This window comes from Microcebus murinus, chromosome 2, assembly GCF_040939455.1.
Source record: "Microcebus murinus isolate Inina chromosome 2, M.murinus_Inina_mat1.0, whole genome shotgun sequence".
NCBI lineage: Eukaryota > Metazoa > Chordata > Mammalia > Primates > Cheirogaleidae > Microcebus > Microcebus murinus.
In genome coordinates this window covers 124,524,802-124,543,697 of record NC_134105.1, presented here as the reverse complement: position 1 = coordinate 124,543,697, position 18,896 = coordinate 124,524,802, and the positions used below count along the sequence as shown (strand labels likewise).

Below are 18,896 nucleotides of genomic sequence, written 5' to 3'. Positions count from 1 at the left end.
TTAGGCTAAGTACTGTGTGACTTTCTTGGTTAGGTTTGCAACTTCCAAGTGCTTGTGACCGTAAGCAGCCCGTCAGATGGCACTGGCAAGACTTGGGGGCCTCTCTGGCTCCCTTCTCTGTAACACAGAGCATGGACAAGGCTGTTAAATTTCAGAAGAGCTTAATGCAAGTTTCCAAATCTGAGCAACTGAAGCCAATGGTCAAAGAGCCATCTTGTCTTAGGAGGAAACTGCTGTCTAGAGAGCCAGAGGACTTCACTAATGTCCTGTTTGGTGGCTTTGAGGCTGGGCTTTTGAAGGAGCTCAGGAATTCCACCCCAAAATATGACTGCTTGGTATAAAGAGTATTTTGAATTGCAGGCCCCTAGAGATCAGCAAAGCTTTGGGGGGCGGGGGACTTGCCCTCTATCAGCATAAACGGGATTGACTTACCTTCCTCGCCCTGTTATTTCAGTGTATTGCAGAAGGCACCTAGACCAGGCCCAAATCATTTAAAACATAATACCTGTCTCTCAGGTTAATTTACAGGTCAGGCTGTTTCCCCCATCCATTCATTCTCCCTAGCAACCCTTTATGCCCCTAAACAAAATTACCTATACTCATTTTTCTCCCTCTACTCTAAAAGGCATGTATAAAAGTATCTGAACTGCACTGGGATACTGAGTAATCACTCTGTGATTCTTTCTCCCCATGCTCATGGTAAATAAAGCCTTCTCATTAATCTGCCTTAATTGTGAGTTGATCTTTCAGCGGACTTCAGAGGAAAGGGCAAGTTCCCTCACCCCTACACTATCCAGACAGTGAGGAGAATCCTAGCACCAAGTCTCAGAAATGTCATAGGCAAATTGACTTATGTGTTCATCCCAGTCTCTTAGGTCACACTCAATGCCAGGTCTGCTCCATCTTGTTAACAGGGAAAAAAAGGTGAACTCTAAAATAATTTTAACCACTTCTGTACGAGCGTCGGCCATAGCCGACAGCCACAGATGAACGCGGACAGCCAAGCGTCGGCAATACCCCACAGCCACACATGCATGCGCACGGCCAAGCGTTGGCCACGGCAGGCAGCCACACACGAAGTGGTTAAAGAGATTTACTCTGAGCCAAATTTGAGGACCATGACCCTGAGACGCACCTAGGAATCCTTGAGCAAGTGGACTCACTGTGGCTGGGTTACAGTTGGTTTTTATACATTTCAGGGAGACGGGGGTTACAGGTAAAGTCATCAATCAATAGGTGAGAGGCGTACATTGGCTTGGCCCGAAAATGTGAGCCATCTCGAAGTGGGGGGGACTTACAGGTTATAGGTGGGTTTAAAGATTGTTTGGCTTGTAATTGGTTAAAGACATGAAGCTTTGTCTAAAGGTTTGGAATGTTTTAACATAAGGAGCTGTTATTGTTGCAGCAGTGTGTACAGCTAGTGTTACAGCTCTTGTCACAGCTCTTATTTGTTTGACCAGGGAAAGAACTGAGCGGCACATGAGTTGGAGAACAGCCTTTATTCTTCTACAGCAGGCTCAGCACACCTAGTATTACAGCTCTCTTCATGTCTTCCGATCTTCTGACCCTCCTGCCCCCTCAGCCTTGTTCTCCTCCTGCTTTTATACCCTTGGTAGGGCTCAAAAGCATCCAATCAACTACAAGCTTTAACATCCAATCAACAACAAGCTTTAACATCCAATCAAAAACAGTGGGATTCAAAAATTACCCAATCAGGCTCACACAAGCAGCGTGGATGGAAACAGGCAGTGGCACTCAGGCCTGGGGGCATTCCAGCACGTGGGGTCTGGCCCCAGCAGCGTGCCCTCCAACTGGCCACATGCAGCGCTGGCCCTCGGAGATGCAGATCAGTGGGGAGGTGCAAGCGGCTGCATCCCGACATTTTCTGTATCATTATCAGAGATGGGCCACAGGACATAGATTTGTTGTGTAAATTGAGGGCCTGCAGGCTTGTCTTGTATACCCTTAGGCCTGTTAATGGGTTACAAAGGATGTCTCCAAGAAGGGAGGAGGGCATGATGAGGATGTCTGACCTCCCTCCTCCTGGCAGACAATTTAGTTTTAGGATATTCCTTTGGCCACGCGGGGGTCCATTCAGTCAGCCAGTGGGGGGAGTGAGCCTTAAAAGTTTATTTTTGTTCACAATCTTCAGCAGCTCACCGAATCTGCCATGCCTTTCACTCAAACAGCTATAGAAACCAGATAAGCACCTTTCTTAAGACACCATGAGAGTTAAGTTGAAAAGTAATGTGATGTTTGTATATTGTGCCTTAACCACTCAGGGTGATATAAAATCAAACCCAAACTTTTCCTAGAGCAGCGGCCATGGCACCAGTACAGCATTATGTGCAGCCAAGCTCGTGTGACCCTTCAGAGGATAGTAGACAATGACTGGACCATTGTGCTTATTTGAAAACTGAAAACTCACTCATAATTGTTGTTTGAGTATGAATGGCAGTCTAGTACAACTAGCTGAATGGGCCCTGCCATTTTCTATCTGTAACCACGGGTGTTACTTAGCTGACCTATGCTTGTTTCCCTACCTATAAAGTAGGAATAATAAAATAGTCCACCTCATGGGGATGCTGTGAAGATTACATAATTCAGTGAGTGCATCACAAACACTCAATACGCGTTCACTTTAATTTTTTATTATTATTATATTTTCAAGATGGAGCCTTGCTCTGTCATCCTGGCTAGAGTGCAGTGGCATCATCCTAGCTCACTACAACCTCAAACTCCTGGGCTCGAGATCCTCCTGCCCTAGCCTCTGAGTAGCTGGGACTACGGGCCACCATGACCAGCTAATTTTCTATTTTTGTAGAGACAGGGTCTTGCTCTCGCTGAACTTGAACTCCTGGACTCAAGCAATTCTTCCTCACCAGCCTCCCAAAGTGCTAGGATCACAGGGGTGAGCTACCACACTCGCCCTCCCCACCCCGGTTCGCTTTTATTTTTGTGTGTGACCAGCCCTGGAGGCGGCTGTGTGTGTCTGCACAGAAGGCTTGGATGCTTTAGTTAATGCCGGTGAAGTTTATAGGTGAATTTATGGTGATAAAATTACTAATAGTAACAACAGTTTATTAAAACAATCCAAGTTTTAAGACTTGGTGGAAAGAATTATCAGTCTACTTGTAACTTTCATGTAGGACTAATTGCTAATTTCCGAGATGTTCTAATTTGGATTTAGCATTTCATGGTAAATAAAGTAGGTAGCTGGGAAGTTCTTAGACAAGCAACTTGATTTCAGAACATGTTTTTCCTTAAAAAAATAGAGGTAAACATTTTTCCACCAAAGAGCCAGTCCCACATAGAAGCGATGAACCCAAACACCAGTTTCTGGACAAGTCTTTTGAGTATTTCAATAAATTGCTGACGTTTCCGTTTCAGGGCTTGGAGGCTGCTAGCTGCAAAGGTCTAGGAGCAAGATCTCATGGATAATGGGGACATCTAGAGGCTGTTTGGAAAACTACAGGCAGCTATGATTCCTTAGCAAGCATTATCATTCTGTTACTCAAGTGTGGTCCAAGGACTCTGGCACTGGCAACACTCAGGAGCTTGTTAGAAATGCAGAATATATCTGAGAGGCCAAAGCGGGAGGATGGCTCAAGGTTAGGAGTTTGAGACCAGTCTGAGCAAGAGCGAGACCCCTGTCTCTACTAAAAATAGAAATTATCTGGACAACTAAAAAAAAAAAAAATATATATATATATATATAGAAAAAATTAGCCGGGCATGGTGGCGCATGCCTGTAGTCCCAGCTACTCGGGAGGCTGAGGCAGGATCGCTTGAGCCCAGGAGTTTGAGGTTGCTGTGAGCTAGGCTGACACCACAGCACTCTAGCCTGGGCAACAGAATGAAACTCTGTCTCAAAAAAAAAAAAAAGAAAGAAAGAAAAGGAAAAGAAAAAGAAGTGCAGAATATCAGACCCCAGACCTGAGTCAAAGCCTGCACTTTAAGGTCTTCGTGAGGGAAATGGGCACATTACACCTTTATTGAGGTCATCTGAATGGGACCTAGCTTTACAGGAGACACCTTCCCAATGCTGCTGAAGGCAATCAGAACCCTCTGCCTCGAAAACGTTTCAGTAAATAAATAAACCTGGCATGTAAAAACAAAAGCTCTGTAAACAAAATGTTTCACAGCTCATCTATGTGCAGCGGCTCCCTTTAACAGCAGCTAGACACGTGCCAGAGAGCACGTGAAGCATCACAGTGGACTGAGAGTGTCCTCTCAAGAGACAGGGGACACCAAAGTTTCCTGATGAAGGCCACAGGAAGCCCCTGAAGGGACAGTTCTGGTGACCAGGTACTGAAGTAGCGTGTAGGCCCGGGAGGCGCTGCACCTCCTAAGCACACAGCTCTGGATTGCCAGAGTCAGGGGTTCTATACACACCGCTCGTCAAGCCTGGATCAATCTCTCCTTCAATGTGGGTCCCGTCTACCCTCCCTCCCAATGATCCTTCCCTGCTCCTTATTTCCACTTAGTGATGTCATTATTGTACCTCATTCCTGAGGCAGGAATGGGCCTCACAAGCAGTTCTGTATGCCAGTAGACTATAGACTCTAGGGAGGGAAGGGACTGTCACTATCATCTCAGTGGCATCCATAGCCTGCAGCACAATGCCCAACATCTACTGAGGAAAAAGCAAACATCTCACAAATTGTGATTTAACACCATTCTTCCCTGGGATTTACGCTGGACTTACTTTATAAAACCCCATCCATGGAAAACTAGTGATGACGGCCATTCTTGTCTATTTTACAAAATGAGGGCTGCTAAAAATCAGTTTTATAGGCAAACACACTGGGCAAAACAACCCAGTAACTGACTACCCTTCCCACCCTCGCCACTCCGAGCTGCCTTTTTCGAGCTCAAATACAGTCACTTTGTGTGCTGGAGAAGCAAAGGAAGCCCGCGATGTGGCCAGGACAGGGTCTGTACGTGTGAGCCAGCAGGACGCACGGACCAGCACCCAGCCTCCCACATGTGTGCAAGCACAAAAGACAAAAGCTAGCACATATACACCGTAAATAAAACAAAAATCTCAAGAACATTGCTCAGTTGTCTGATTGAGGCTTATGACGCTGGATTTCCATTGCAAAAGTTAAAAACAGGTAGGAAATTGGTACAGGTAACACTGGAAATATCCTGAAAGGGGTAAAAAAGATTAAAAGGAAAAGATACAGCAATGTTTATTAAAATCTTTATTTTACTTTTTCAGAATTGAAACCCATAGAACACATTAGAAATTTCGATGCATATCTGTCTTGTTGGGTGTCATACCAAGTACAACCTTTATTTGTGCAAGTTCTGAGACAAAATACTTGGCAGACCAAAGCAGAGGGTTCCTACACCTCCTGTTTAAACAAATAAATTAGTTTCCCAGTAAGTTATTCCCAGTTCCCCCAACATTTTGTGTTTGTGAGGAACACCTCAGTTCCTAAAAACCTGTGAAACTGGCCTTCCCCTGTGAAATAAAATTCATGAAGTCAGGTTCACGGGAATGCCTAGCCTGCGCTGGTGCACCATAGTTGCTCAGTAGGTGTTTGCTGAATGAATGGTCTTTATGTCACTTAGGGTCCACTCTTAGAGACTGAGAACCTTTTACTAGCTTTAAATCCTTCAGCAACGTAAGTCAGCATTCCCCTGTGTCAAAATAAATATATTTTTCTGGCTAGAATACATATCCAGCTATATACAGACATATACCTTTACTCATGTTTCCTGAAGCTCAGCTCACAGGATGACTCATAAGACAGCTCACGGATACGTGCTGCTTACCATCCATGTGTGGTCAGTCACTCCAGAAAGAACACACGGATGACTAAGAAGGCAGGCTGAAGGGATATGGTGGATGGGAAGGGCTAGCTGAGGCATTTTTTTTTTAAGAAAGGAAAAGATGAATTCCTTTGGAAGACAATGCTAACTTCAGGTGACAATGAAATTGCCATGTGAAGGATTCATCTTTCCCAAAATAATATGCAATAGATGGACCTGAATTCTTCCATTTCCTTCTTAAATTTCATTTGATATATTAACCCTGAGTGTAAACAGGGAGAAATGTCTTAGTAATACATTATTGAACAATACTCTGAGCAAATCAGATATTAATTTGTTTTGCACAGAAAATTATTTGTACCCCTTCCCAAACCCACAGTACAGCCTCATATTACAGAACAGTGGTAGAAATTTCTGCAAACTTTGGAATAAACATTTTTAGAAGTGAGAGGAGGGCAGGAAACGGCAATCAGTTCTGATTTTCCTACTTTTATAATATAAAAATGTAACCACAAATACCTTTGGATGTTTGGTTGGCACACCCAACTTAGAGCTACCAAAAACCTTGTAATGACTTTAACAGCCTTAGATTCTAATAAACTCTAAAGAGAACAGTGTTACAAAACTTTTTTAAAAACATATCCACCTCTTTTTTTAAACAGAATTTAGTGTTTCTGAATTTTGGGGCTGTAAGCGTATGGTTGGTTTTCTCCAAGATTTGCCTAGGCACACTTTTCCTTATATTCTCAGTGCCACACTGTGCCACTCTGTTAGCTTAATTCTAACTTTAACTGCTATGAACCAAAATATATCTTAAGATCATGAGTTTGAAAACAGTAGGGAAGAGAATAAGATGATACATTTTCTGCAAATGCTTTGAAGAAAGGATGAGACAATATTCAAAGCAGCTTTCCTTCCTGCTTTTTTCCTTAGCAGAATCTTCTGCCTTCAACATTATGAAGTTCCCAGTTTGAGAACAGTTCTTGTTCATTTCAGTGTGGCATATTAAAGGCATCATGTGTTTGAAAGAACACAAATCCATAATTTAGCTCAAGTAATATTCACTAAGGAATGCAGAACTGATATCCTTCCTACTATCTCCTGCCATCTGCTCTCAGAAGCTTGTGGGTAAGTGCTAATCAAAATCTTAAGGCTCTTCCTGGTAACCTCCTTAATTTCAAGGCTCACGAGGCTTAAAATCTTTGTTTCCAGGTCATCCACATGGCCCAAATCACAGGATAGCAATTAATCCTGCCACCTGTAGGGTGCACACTCTCATCTGTAGGAGCTGCCTTTTCTCACAAGAAAGGCACAAACGGGTTGGCTAATTATGAATTTCCTTGGACACATAACAGCCTTAAAGTAGCCTTAAAGTTGAAATCTCACTCAATGATCTTCAGGTGTAAAAAAAAAAAAAAGTTGAAATCAATACCTCCTTTTGTTAACCCTAATTCATTGTTTTGTGTTTAATATCAGTCTTCTTAAATTCAATACCCTTTTTAAAACTTAGCCCACTGTTGTGTCCATCTTAAAATGTACATAGAAAATTACGTTCTCTAATTCATGCTATTTTATAGTAGTTATGGGTTATTCAGTTATCTTTCAATGTGAGAAAATTGGGACATAAATTCTAAAGCTGTTTTTGAAAGAGTGATTGCCTAAAACTAGTCTCCAATGGCTGGCATTAAATTTATTCAACCACATTGTTTAGATATTAGTCTCCGCTTGACATAAGTGCAAACCTGGAACAGCACCTCGACATGATGCAGTCGATCACAGAGAGCGGGCAAACCAGGCCTGTCCTTCTCTGGCCCTGTATCTTATTGCAACTTTGCCAAAACACAGAACTAAAACTGTGTTTTAGCGACCTGAAATTTGAGTGTGCTAAGAGCAGACGGAAGCATGATACTACATCATGGGTTCCAGGCTGCAAACAACACTAATGAAATTAAGATTTGACATAAATCAAAATCGTAAGGCTCTTCTTCCTATAACCTCCTCAGTCTCCAGGCTCAGAAGGCTTAAAATTTTTGTTCCCAGTCTTCTGCATGGCCTAAATCGCAAGACACGTCCAGCCACCAGCAGCGTGCACACTCTCGTCTGTGGGAGTGAGCTGCCTTTCCTCACAAGAAGGGCACAAACAGGGCAGCCAACACCATCTTGAGAACAGCAGCTCCAATGACCAAGTCCCTTACAGGCATAGGTGGAAATTCACTTCAAGACAGAAATGAGGATGGCAGAGATCACAGGTACCTGATTGTTATTTGAGGTATTATTTCAGTTTGCTTTGTTAATTTAGAAAGGATTTGCCTGCTTTAAGCAAAAAGAAAAAAATATTAGTCCTCATAAGAAAATCGTGTTTGGGTTATAAATGTACTTTCTCTAGAAACAGAGACAATTTTTTGGTTAATTTGGATACAACTGTGAGAATGCAGATTTTACTTAGGTACAAAGTCATGTTTGCTTTTTGCATACCTTAAGATCCTAAATATAGGGGAACCTATTTTTCACTAATTCAACCATCCCCCTGATTCTGGTTCTATCACCTGGGTCTCTCTCTCTTCTTCCCTCCCCTAAGATCATCAAAACAGTACTACCCAATGGCTTAAAAGCCTGAACTTCTTCCTACTCTTGCCCTTCTCTCTAATTCTATCTTGGAACCATATCCCCTCTAGCAGAGTGCTATTTTGGCTTGATGGAACGCAAGGTTGTATTAACTTTCTGATTTGACTAATCCTGGTTAAAAAAAAAAAAAAGAAGACACAAGAGATTGCAAAGTGTTTCCACAAAATACATAGGTGTGGAGAAAGGACTGCAAGGTTCAGCTGAAAACACACACTCCAGAACCACTCCCAGCATGCATCTGTCCAAATGTCACATCTGTTTGTCCTCTGGCATGCGAATTAAGACCAACTGACTATGATACCCACTGCTAGGATGGGCAACTGCCAAGGAGGTCAGGTGACTCAGCAGGAACATCTCCATGCTCTGAAACTTGTGGTCTTTGCTTTAGCTTCTACTACAGAAAACACCAAAGACATCCAAGGCCATCCTGTTCCCTATCACCAGAACTTGCTGCTGGCCATTTCCGATCCATTTCATATCATTTGGAATTGATTGTGCTGTTTCTCTATCTTTGTAAAAAGAAGTTTCACTTATTTTGTGTTGAGAATTACAAGTGAGAGAGAGGCATCCTATCTTCCACCAGGACTGTGTCCATCCCAAACTGGTCAGTGCACTGCTTCACGGTGGCCAGGACACTCAGGAGCCGCTGATCCACGGCAGCCAGGTGAGGCTCAGAAAGCACGGGGGAGATGGGGTCTCGGGCCATGGCGGATCTTAAGGCAGACTTTAGCACACCATTCTTTAGGTAGTTCAGTCTGTTCCAGGTGGAAACTCGAATGCTGGAAGAAAAAGTTTTAGGACAAGTTACATAAAACCTCTCACTATCAAATGGAGTTTAAAGCCTAGTTGGCAGACAAAAGTAAAAAAAAAAAAAAAAAGTAAAATATTTTAACTAAAAAAACCATTTCTTTTAGAATTACAAGTGTGCCACATTGTCACATTTTGATATATTTTCCTGGGCAATTAATCAGAGATATATACAAAGATTTACACATGTTCAGTGCAGTGCTATTTATAACAGGAAACACATGAGGCAATCTGAATGTCCAACAATTGGGAAATAGTTAAGTATTAAGCATTAAGAAGTGGGACCTTTAAAAGGCCATTAGGCCATGAGGTGTTGGGGGCTGATTTTGGTGTTTTGCTTTATACTAATCATTCACTACAGCCTGTAACGTACGTGTGCTGCATGACACAGCGGTAGCCAGCATTTTCTTGTAGCCGGCATTTTCTCCAGACACGGTTACTGCCTTGGGACATAACAAGAGGCCTGAGTTTCTGCACATAAGCAAATGTTGCCCAGCTCCCACACGGAGGGCCCCCGTGGTGGGAGTCTAAAAGCCATAAAGATGAGAAAAACATTCCCAAGGTCCGGCCCCATATGATGGTTGGTAGTCAATGACGGGTAAGACTCCCCATGGGGGGGGGGCGACCTAAGACAGACACAACCGTGGAGGTCGGCTGCTGGCTGGGAGAGAGCCACTGGCTAAAAAAGAGCACAAAAGTTCTTCTAATGGCTGCATTGTTCAACGTTGCTTACCTCAGCCTTGGTTTTTGAGTTATGTCCGGTGCTAGCGCCTCAAGTTTTGAGGTCTGAGACCATAAAAAATTGTTCTCTTTTAAAACAACTCCAAAATCGACTGACACCGCTGCTACGCTCAAATGCTCACGTGCAAGGAACGTGAGGGGTATAATAATAAAGCGACCGGTGCATCGGTCACTCGAGTCATTGTCATGTTCATGTGTGTCTGTGTCGTTATTTTATGTTCCTGTAATTGGGCCATGTCAACCAAGGGCTCTGCGAGAATGCCCTTGCCAGATGTTGGCACCTCAATATTGGACTTCCCAGGCTCCAGAACTGTGAGCCAATTAAGTTCAGATTATTATAAATTTCCCGGTCTATGGTATTTAAGTTATAGCACTGCAGAATGGACAAAGACACCAACTAAAGAGGATCTTTTGTTTATCTTAGAAGAAAAGTTCTTATCTCTCTGTGGGTAAAGTGGAAATTACTAGGTATGCAGAAATGTCTGACTGTAAGAAATGTCTGCAACTATTTAAAAGGTAAGGAAGATCAATCTTTGCATAAAGCATAGAAGGAATGAACAAGCACAGATGCAGTTTTTTAAAATTCTGAAATATACTACAAATGCCCAGAGCATCAGAGCTTCCACTGTGTGACTAAGTTATCACTTACTGTCTCTCAGCTCCAAATTCACTCTTCAATATATGCTCTGCTATAATGGACAAAATTCTTTTAACACCTTTCATCCTGCTCATGAGTTTTCACGTTTCGCATGCCATCTGTTAAGGAGTACTCACAAGTTTTCTCGTTTTTCACGGGCCATTTGTTATGGACCTTAGATGTCAATACACTGTCTTGTCCCCATCGAATGATGCAATCTCATTGGTGGAAATTGTGCAGTTTGTGCCACCCATGGAAAAAGGAGCGAATCTAGATACTTATGTAAATTTTGTTTGGTCCCTCTTCGTAGAGGAAAATGTTTTACACGGTACCATACGTTAAAAAAGTACTAGGAACTTTAATTGTTTAATTAGTTGTTTAATTGTTTTTGTAAATAAAACTATTATAATTATTGAAAAACAACACCAAAAGTGTATTATGATCTGTAGTTATGATGATTTAAATAACCTGCAGTTTGCCTAAAAACATGAGGTCCCTGGCATATGTCTTAAAGATTTCTATGTGGTACAAAAGGTGTTAAGCATCTCTCCTCTTAAGCTTTCTTGGTAGAGAGTGTGGTTCCATCTCTCCCTCTACACCGTGACACTAGCTGCATACTGCTGTACCCCACCTGCACTCTGGAGGGTTGCTCCAGCTTGCTCAGCACCTGCAAACCAGCACGCTTCTCTGCTATCCCATGGGTGAACTACACCTTCTCTACCGAGGCCCAACTTCAGCCTTGGGGAGAGGACCCCTTTCCAAGTATGTCCTTCTTGGGTACGCTGCCTCAGTCCTCGGTTTTTAATAGTCACTCTGGTATTAGAATTTAGTAATTCTTTATATTAAATATCCCTGTTTAACACATAATATCTTTCCTATATCCTGACTAGACCAGACTGATAAAATTATTACCCCAAAAATATCTCCTTCAAAGACAGATGCACATATTTTGCTTGTATGTATTGCTGCTTCCCAACATTAATGAAGACAATTAAGAGTTGCCTGGGCAAACTGTTACTTTCTGCAGAATTTTGTTGCTATTAAAAAAAGAAAGAAAAGAAAAGAAAAACAGACCAGTTGCTAGGAAGGACAGTCTTATGTGATGTGACTGTTTCTGGGAGTTGACTAGTAATAAGTGATGCTCCTGGACTTGCTCTTCCGTGTAGCCATGCAAGGTGGGTCCCAGCTGATTCTTGATGTGCATGCTTTAAAATTATACCAGGAGGCCGGGTGTGGTGGCTCACACCTGTAATCCTAGCACTCTGGGAGCCCAAGGCAGGAGGATCACTCAAGGTCAAGAGTTCAAAACCAGCCAGAGCAAGAACGAGACCCCGTCTCTACTAAAAATAGAAAGAAATTAATTGTCCAACTAAAAATATATAGAAAAAATTAGCCGGGCATGGTGATACATGCCTGTAGTTCCAGCTACTCAGGAGGCTGAGGCAGGAGGATCACTTGAGCCTAGGAGTTTGAGGTTGCTGTGAGCTAGGCTGACGCCATAGCACTCTAGCCCAGGTAACAGAGTGAGACTCTTGTCTCAAAAAAATAAAATTATATCAGGAATGGTAATCAGAAAAGGAGCTTTTTGGAGCCCAGTCTTTGTCTCATTTTCTTGACTACTTTTTCAATTTCTTTATTCTCCAATGTAGAGTTTTAAAAAAAAAAATCAATTATTAAATACTTACAGAAAAAGTTACTTTTGATCCAGAGAATTTCAAAGTGAGATTTGCAAATCCCAGGTGGTGTGTGGTGGGTGAGTGAGTGAGAGGACTTGAAACCACAATCTGAACCAGGTGCAGCAACTAGGGATACAGATTTTACTAGAGGATTTTTTTTTTTGGGGGCAAGGGGCTGGGATATGTGTAGGGGGATGATTATATTCTGATATTAAACCAAGCATAGATATGTATTACTGAATAGACAACAAACTTCTATTCACACAAAATTTGAAATGAATTCGGAGCTTTGGGTTACCTGCCTCTGCCTTCCCCTGATCCCCCACCTCAGGATCTCCAGGGGTCTGGGGTGGAAAGTACGATACGCACTCTTCAGGTACCAGAAAGCTTTAAGGCCGAGAAAGCTGACGCACTGTTAGGTGAGCCTGGAAAGGAAGGCAGTACAGGACACATATTTGCTGTGCATGACTTACATGCAACACTGATAGAGAGGGGCAAGAATGCTTCTTTCTTCCAGCGAAGGGTTCCCAAAGCTGAAAATAAATTGAAACTTAGTGAATTAGGTGGAAGTACCAATTCCTTTCTTAGCATCAAAGCATCAACAAATTCTATAAGAAGCCCAAATGTGATCCTAGATAATTTCATGCTCCAGCAGCTCAAATCACTTAAATTGAAAACAAGCAGGCATGACCAATTAGACATAGGATGCCTAACAGCCTATATTGAAGTATCTGACAACAAATATACTCATTTACAATGACCCTTTTTCCGGCCAAGATACTGCAAAGTGCTAGAGCATAACTACAGCAAACACAGTATGGAGTTCACCAACCAAAAGGAAGACCCCTTAGCCTGAGAAGATTTTAAGGCATGAGGAAAGAAATAAAGGCTATTCATACTAGGTTCCCACAAACAAGCAGATGGCCATTACTTGTAAAAAAAAGTTATACTTGTTCTACTCCAAAATTACCAATATCCTATTCCCTTACAAATAAGTATACGGACAGATTCAAACTGGAAAAACTGCTCACAGAGGCTGAAGAAACACTGATTCAAAGCAGATGTACAAATGATTTTAGCAGTAATTCAGAGTCAGAAAAGGAGAACTGATTATAGAAAAACCCTCAATCTTTTACTCTTTTCCCAGAAGCTCACCTTAATAGCTGGACAGTCTGGTTAGCTGTTAGTACAGTATAGGTCCTTCAGTAATATGAAGCAAAGGCAAATGCTATGGTCTAAATGTTTGTGAGCCCTCTAAATTCATATGCAGAAACCTAATCCCCAGGGCAATAGTATTAAGAGATGGGGCCTTTGGGAGATAAGTCATGAGAGCAGAGCCCTCGTGAATGGGATTAGTGCCCTTATGAAAAAAGCCAGAGGAAGCTTGCTTGCCTCTTCTGCCATATGAGGACACACAGAAGGCACTATGTATGAGGAATGAGCTCTCATCAGACACTGAATCTGCTGGCACCTAGATCTTGGACTTTCTAGCCTCTACAACTATGAGCAATAAATTTCTGTTGTTTATAAATTATCCAGTCTAAGGTATTTTGTTATAATAGCCCAACAGACTACAACAACTACTTTGATATATATCTAATATCATGTGTATCATAGTACACTTGCTCATTTTTTAAAAAATGATTATTTTTACAATAATATATAAAGATTTTCAGGAATATATAATATTAATAGCAGATTGGCCATGACCTGCTTTGCTGTGATGGGTTGGACGTAGAGGGAGTATTTGCTGACCTTTCACGTTCTGTGGCTGTCACCATCTTTCACAGGGCATGAGGTAACTAGTGTTCAATATAAGATGGTAGCCTTGGCCAGGAGCAGTGGCTCATGTCTATAATCCCACCACTCTGGGAGGCCAAGGTGGGAGGATCACTTGAGGCCAGGAGTTGCAGATCAGCCTGATCAACATAGCTAAACCCTCTTTCTACTAAAAATAGAAAAATTAGCTGGGTGTCTTGGCACATGCCTGTAGTCCCAGCTACTCAGGAGGTTGAGGCAGGAGGATCACTAGAGCCATGGAATTCGAGGTTGCTGTGAGCTAGGCTGACACCTAAGCTATTTGGAGAACACAGCCTATTACCATTTTGCACTCTGCATTCTCTATGGTGGCCAGTTTAGTGCCACATGTTTAGTTACATTTGATAAGTGTTAGCTAAAGAGAATGCTTCCTTGGAGCCCAGAATTGCTCAGGTGCTAGGTCACTAATCTTAACACTGGTTGCTGGAAATAGACACGGCTCCTTGGCAAAGAGTGTTTGTTATAGCATTTGCTAATGAGGCTGCCATTTTTTTTTTTTTTTTTTTTTTTTGAGACGGTCTTACTCTGTCACACTGGGTAGAGTGCAGTGGCGTAATCATAGCTTACAGCAACCTCAAACTCCTATGTTCAAGCAATCCTACTGCCTCAGCCTCCTGAGTAGCTGGTACTACAGGTGTGCACCACAATGCCCAGCCAATTTTTCTATTTTTTAGTAGAAATGGGGTCTTGCTCTTGATGAGGCTGGTCTTGAACTCCTGAGCTCAAGCAATCCTCCCATCTGGGCTCCCAGTGTGTTAGGATTACAGGAACGAGCCATTGCACCTGGCCCTCCATGATTTATTTAATGTGTATTTCTCAAGATTCTAAACATCTTAGCTAAGAATGAACAATTTAGGTAGTAACAAACTAAAGGCCTTGGTTTACAGTTATCTCTGAAGAGGCTTACAGAGTCTTCAGTTCCCTGAAAGAACCACTTTCCCATTTTTTAAAGTCCTGAGATCCCCAAGGGTGGAAGGAAGGATGGGTGTCAACAGCAAAGGCCCCAAATGGAAAAAGAACACCTTGTATCAACTGTGTGTTGGATGTTTTCCAGGATACCCAAGAAAATGTCCTTCTTTTATACACAGTGAGCTAGTATGCTCATTGACAAGGACAGTCCTGCTGGCCCTACCTTTTGGCATTATCAAGAAGAATGAGCATGCTGGCGCCTTCATCATCTTGAAAGCTCTCATAGTGATGGCGGTCAGCATTGCCAATCAGGTAGTCAAAGACGGCTGTGTCAATGATGTCCAAGAGGCGCGGGCCGGAGTCATAAGGGGATGTTTTCTTCACAGCGTCACAGTAGCTCTCATCATACTCCCACCTGGAGGCAAGCAGCATCGCCAGGGTTATTGAGTGCCAACATTGTACCTGGCACTGTTAAAAACAAAGAGAAGACAGAGTTCCCACCTGCAGGTCTGCCCTGACCCCATGGTTCTTTTCACTCCTAGACAGAACTACTGGCTCCAACATAGGGCTGGCACCTGGCCAGGCACAGGGGGAACTAGGTAGTGGAGCACAGGGGCATGTACCTGGCCAGGCACAGGGGGAACTAGGTAGTGGAGCACAGGGGCATGTACCTGGCCAGGCACAGGGGGAACTAGCTAGTGGAGCACAGGGGCATGTACCTGGCCAGGCACAGGGGGAACTAGCTAGTGGAGCACAGGGGCATGTACCTGGCCAGGCACAGGGGGAACTAGCTAGTGGAGCACAGGGGCATGTACCTGGCCAGGCACAGGGGGAACTAGCTAGTGGAGCACAGGGGCATGTACCTGGCCAGTTTGCCTTCTCGGTAAGTCCTGCCCCATGGGTGCCGGTGCTTCTGCAGAGGCCACACATCTGGAAGCCAAAGCGTGACAGATCCCTCCATCGTGTCTCCATCAGCACAAGCTGGCTCTGTTTCTCGGCAGTAGTAACACTTCCCATAGAAACAAGTATTGTTTCCTGAAGGACAGAAAGGAGCCAAATATATTTAAGGAAAAAAATGACAACTCCAGGCCGGGCGTGGTGGCTCACACCTGTAATCCTAGCACTCTGGGAGGCCGAGGCGGGCGGATTGCTCGAGGTCAGGAGTTCGAAACCAGCCTGAGCAAGAGTGAGACCCGTCTCTACTATAAATAGAAAGAAATTAATTGTCCAACTAAAAATATATAGAAAAAATTAGCAGGGTATGGTGACACATGCCTGTAGCCCCAGCTACTCGGGAGGCTGAGGCAGGAGGATCGCTTGAGCCCAGGAGTTGGAGGTTGCTGTGAGCTAGGCTGACGCCACAGCACTCACTCTAGCCTGGGCAACAAAGTGAGACTCTGTCTCAAAAAAGAAAAAACAAACAACGGAATACAACATGTGATCTGATCCTAGAGTGAATCCTGGGCTGACACAAGAGATAAAGGGTCAGAGATAAGGGTCAGAGGGTCAAAATAAGGGTCAAAATAGGGTCTATGGGTTAGATGGGGACACTGGGTCAATGTTAATCCCTTGATTTTGTCGTGTAGTAGAGTGTCCTAGTAGTTGAGAAATAAATGCTCACTGAAGTTTGAAGGAAGCATTAACCACTTTGGTATGAGTAGCGGCCACAGTCGACAGCCACAGATGAATGCACACAGCCAAGCGTCGACTGTAGCCGACAGCCGTGATATGACTTTTCTAATTTTTCATTTATCAAAATAAAATTATGAACATTTAAAAATAACATAATGAAAACATATATGCATATGTTACCTATTCTGATTTACATGACAAGTAAGGCTGCCTGTAAAGTAAAACACGCTTTCAGTGCTTTCAAGCTTTCCTCATCACACGAGAGCAAAGCGGGTCCGTCGTGGACGCGCGGCACAGACGGCCGTGCGGCTGTGAGTGCGGCTGTGGGCGAGGCGTCGCGGCCGTGAGCGCCGGACCGAAGCGGTTAAATGGAATAATGGGACATTCATGTCTGCAATCTATTCTCAGATGGTTCAAAAGTATTAAGAAGTGAGGGATCTTGGGAACTCTGGACTATTTCTGCAACTTTTATGTAAATCTAAAATTATTTCAAAATAGAAAGTTTAGAAAATAAAAAAATGTAAAAGGCAAGTAATGTTTACTGCTCTTGCCCCCATCAACTACAGCCATAAAGAAACTTATTTCCGGCTGGGCGCGGTGGCTCACGCCTGTAATCCTAGCATTCTGGGAGGCCGAGGCGGGCGGATTGCTCGAGGTCGGGAGTTTGAAACCAGCCTGAGCAAGAGTGAGACCTGTCTCTACTATAAATAGAAAGAAATTAATTGGCCAACTAAAATATATATAGAAAAAATTAGCTGGGCATGGTGGCGCATGCCTGTAGTCCCAGCTACTCGGGAGGCTGAGGCAGGAGGATCGCTTGAGCCCAGGAGTTTGAGGTTGCTGTGAGCCAGGCTGACGCCACGGCACTCACTCTAGCCTGGGCAACAAAGTGAGACTCTGTCTCAAAAAAAAAAAAAAAACCCAAACCAAAAAAAACACCAAAAATAAAAACAAAAAAACCCTCCTGCACAAATCCTTTTCACAAATCCTCTCCCCATATTTCAAACTATGTAAGAGAGTTAACCTTGAGTCTCTGAAGAGCAGGGACCTTGGCTTATTCCTGTCCCCCTTCTCTCTCTATCCCAGCACCTACCAAGAATTCATGTTTGCTGAGCATAAAATTGAACAACCAAAGGTGATTAGAAAATATCTGAAACAAATCAGTTGATACTGTATGCTTTTGGTTATCTGCAAGAAAAGCATAGCCCAACCCTTAGAAGTTTAAATTCTGAACGATCAATCTGTCATAAGTCCTTTAAATATTCAGTTTTACCTTATTTTAAGTGTAAGTACATTCACTCTACCAAAAAGCAAGGTGAAGTTCATCTTGCAATGTGTGTTTCAATGGTCACACCATAATGCAGAGCACCATGTCACTGAAAAACAGTCACCATGAAGAGGCTGAAACAGAGACCACAGCACCTCTGAATTCTTCCCATTCTCATCATTCCCACAAGGAAAACAGGAGTGAGAATTTTCTCTCAGATCCCTCACCGCAGAATAAGGCTAGAGGAACCATAGCCAGTCCCGCGCGCGATGAGCTGTAGGCTACCTCTTGCAGAGCAGTAGGAGGTGCTGGTGATCCTCCAGGCACAAATACAGCCCTACAAGGGTACTTCTGACCTTCCTACAGAGTTGCTTTAAGATTTCCTCAATTCTAAAGAGACAGGAGAAAGTTCCTAAGAAAGCACATGTATGTGAAAAAACAACCAAGCCAATGACATACAAACAATAACCAATTTGGGCCTAATTATGAGTTTGAGTTAGATATAAGACCAAGCAAAAGGAAATAAGTTATTACCTGTTTTCGCTATCAGTAAATGGCCTTTCTACTTCACAGACACAACACTGTGAGCATTGGGAAAAACTTGCGATTTCCCGCCATCTACCTCTAGATCCATTTTTGTGAGTTACCTGAGAAAAGGTAATCTGATTTGCTTTTATATTTCCTTGAGTTCTTCAATTCCTAAAAGTTATGAACCAGCTTGCTCAATGATAGCCCATTTAACTTATTAACTATTCCCTATCTAAATGTCCTCTATAATCTTCTTACCTACAGTCAGGAAGGTGCTCAACAGCTGCTCCGTGGCAACAGGCTTGATCTCCGTTCGCAGATTAACAAATCTGCCAACCACCAAGGGGGCTCGGCGGAAACCCAGAATCCTGGTTTGGAAAGTTGAAGAACAGAAGAGAAAAATCTTTGGGTATGCATTTTAAATAACAGTCTCAAAAATTATGGTTAAACATGGTAAATGTGCAAAATAGATTTT

The 18,896-nt window shown here is 43.0% G+C and overlaps 1 protein-coding gene across 3 annotated transcripts in view; it reads right to left on the bottom strand.

The window, feature by feature from the left end:
• Positions 1–5,192: 5,192 nt before the first annotated feature.
• FAM20B (FAM20B glycosaminoglycan xylosylkinase) overlaps positions 5,193–18,896 on the bottom strand; it is a 38,322-nt gene continuing 24,618 nt past the window's right edge. For all 3 annotated transcript variants that reach the window (XM_076000411.1, XM_076000413.1, XM_076000412.1), the window contains 5 exons: positions 18,680–18,789; positions 15,858–16,029; positions 15,218–15,409; positions 12,741–12,800; positions 5,193–9,185 (listed from right to left, as the gene is read on the bottom strand). In XM_076000411.1, the coding sequence (XP_075856526.1) occupies positions 8,954–9,185; positions 12,741–12,800; positions 15,218–15,409; positions 15,858–16,029; positions 18,680–18,789 (766 nt within the window). In that variant the 3' untranslated portion in view covers positions 5,193–8,953. The remainder of the gene's footprint in view (positions 9,186–12,740; positions 12,801–15,217; positions 15,410–15,857; positions 16,030–18,679; positions 18,790–18,896) is intronic.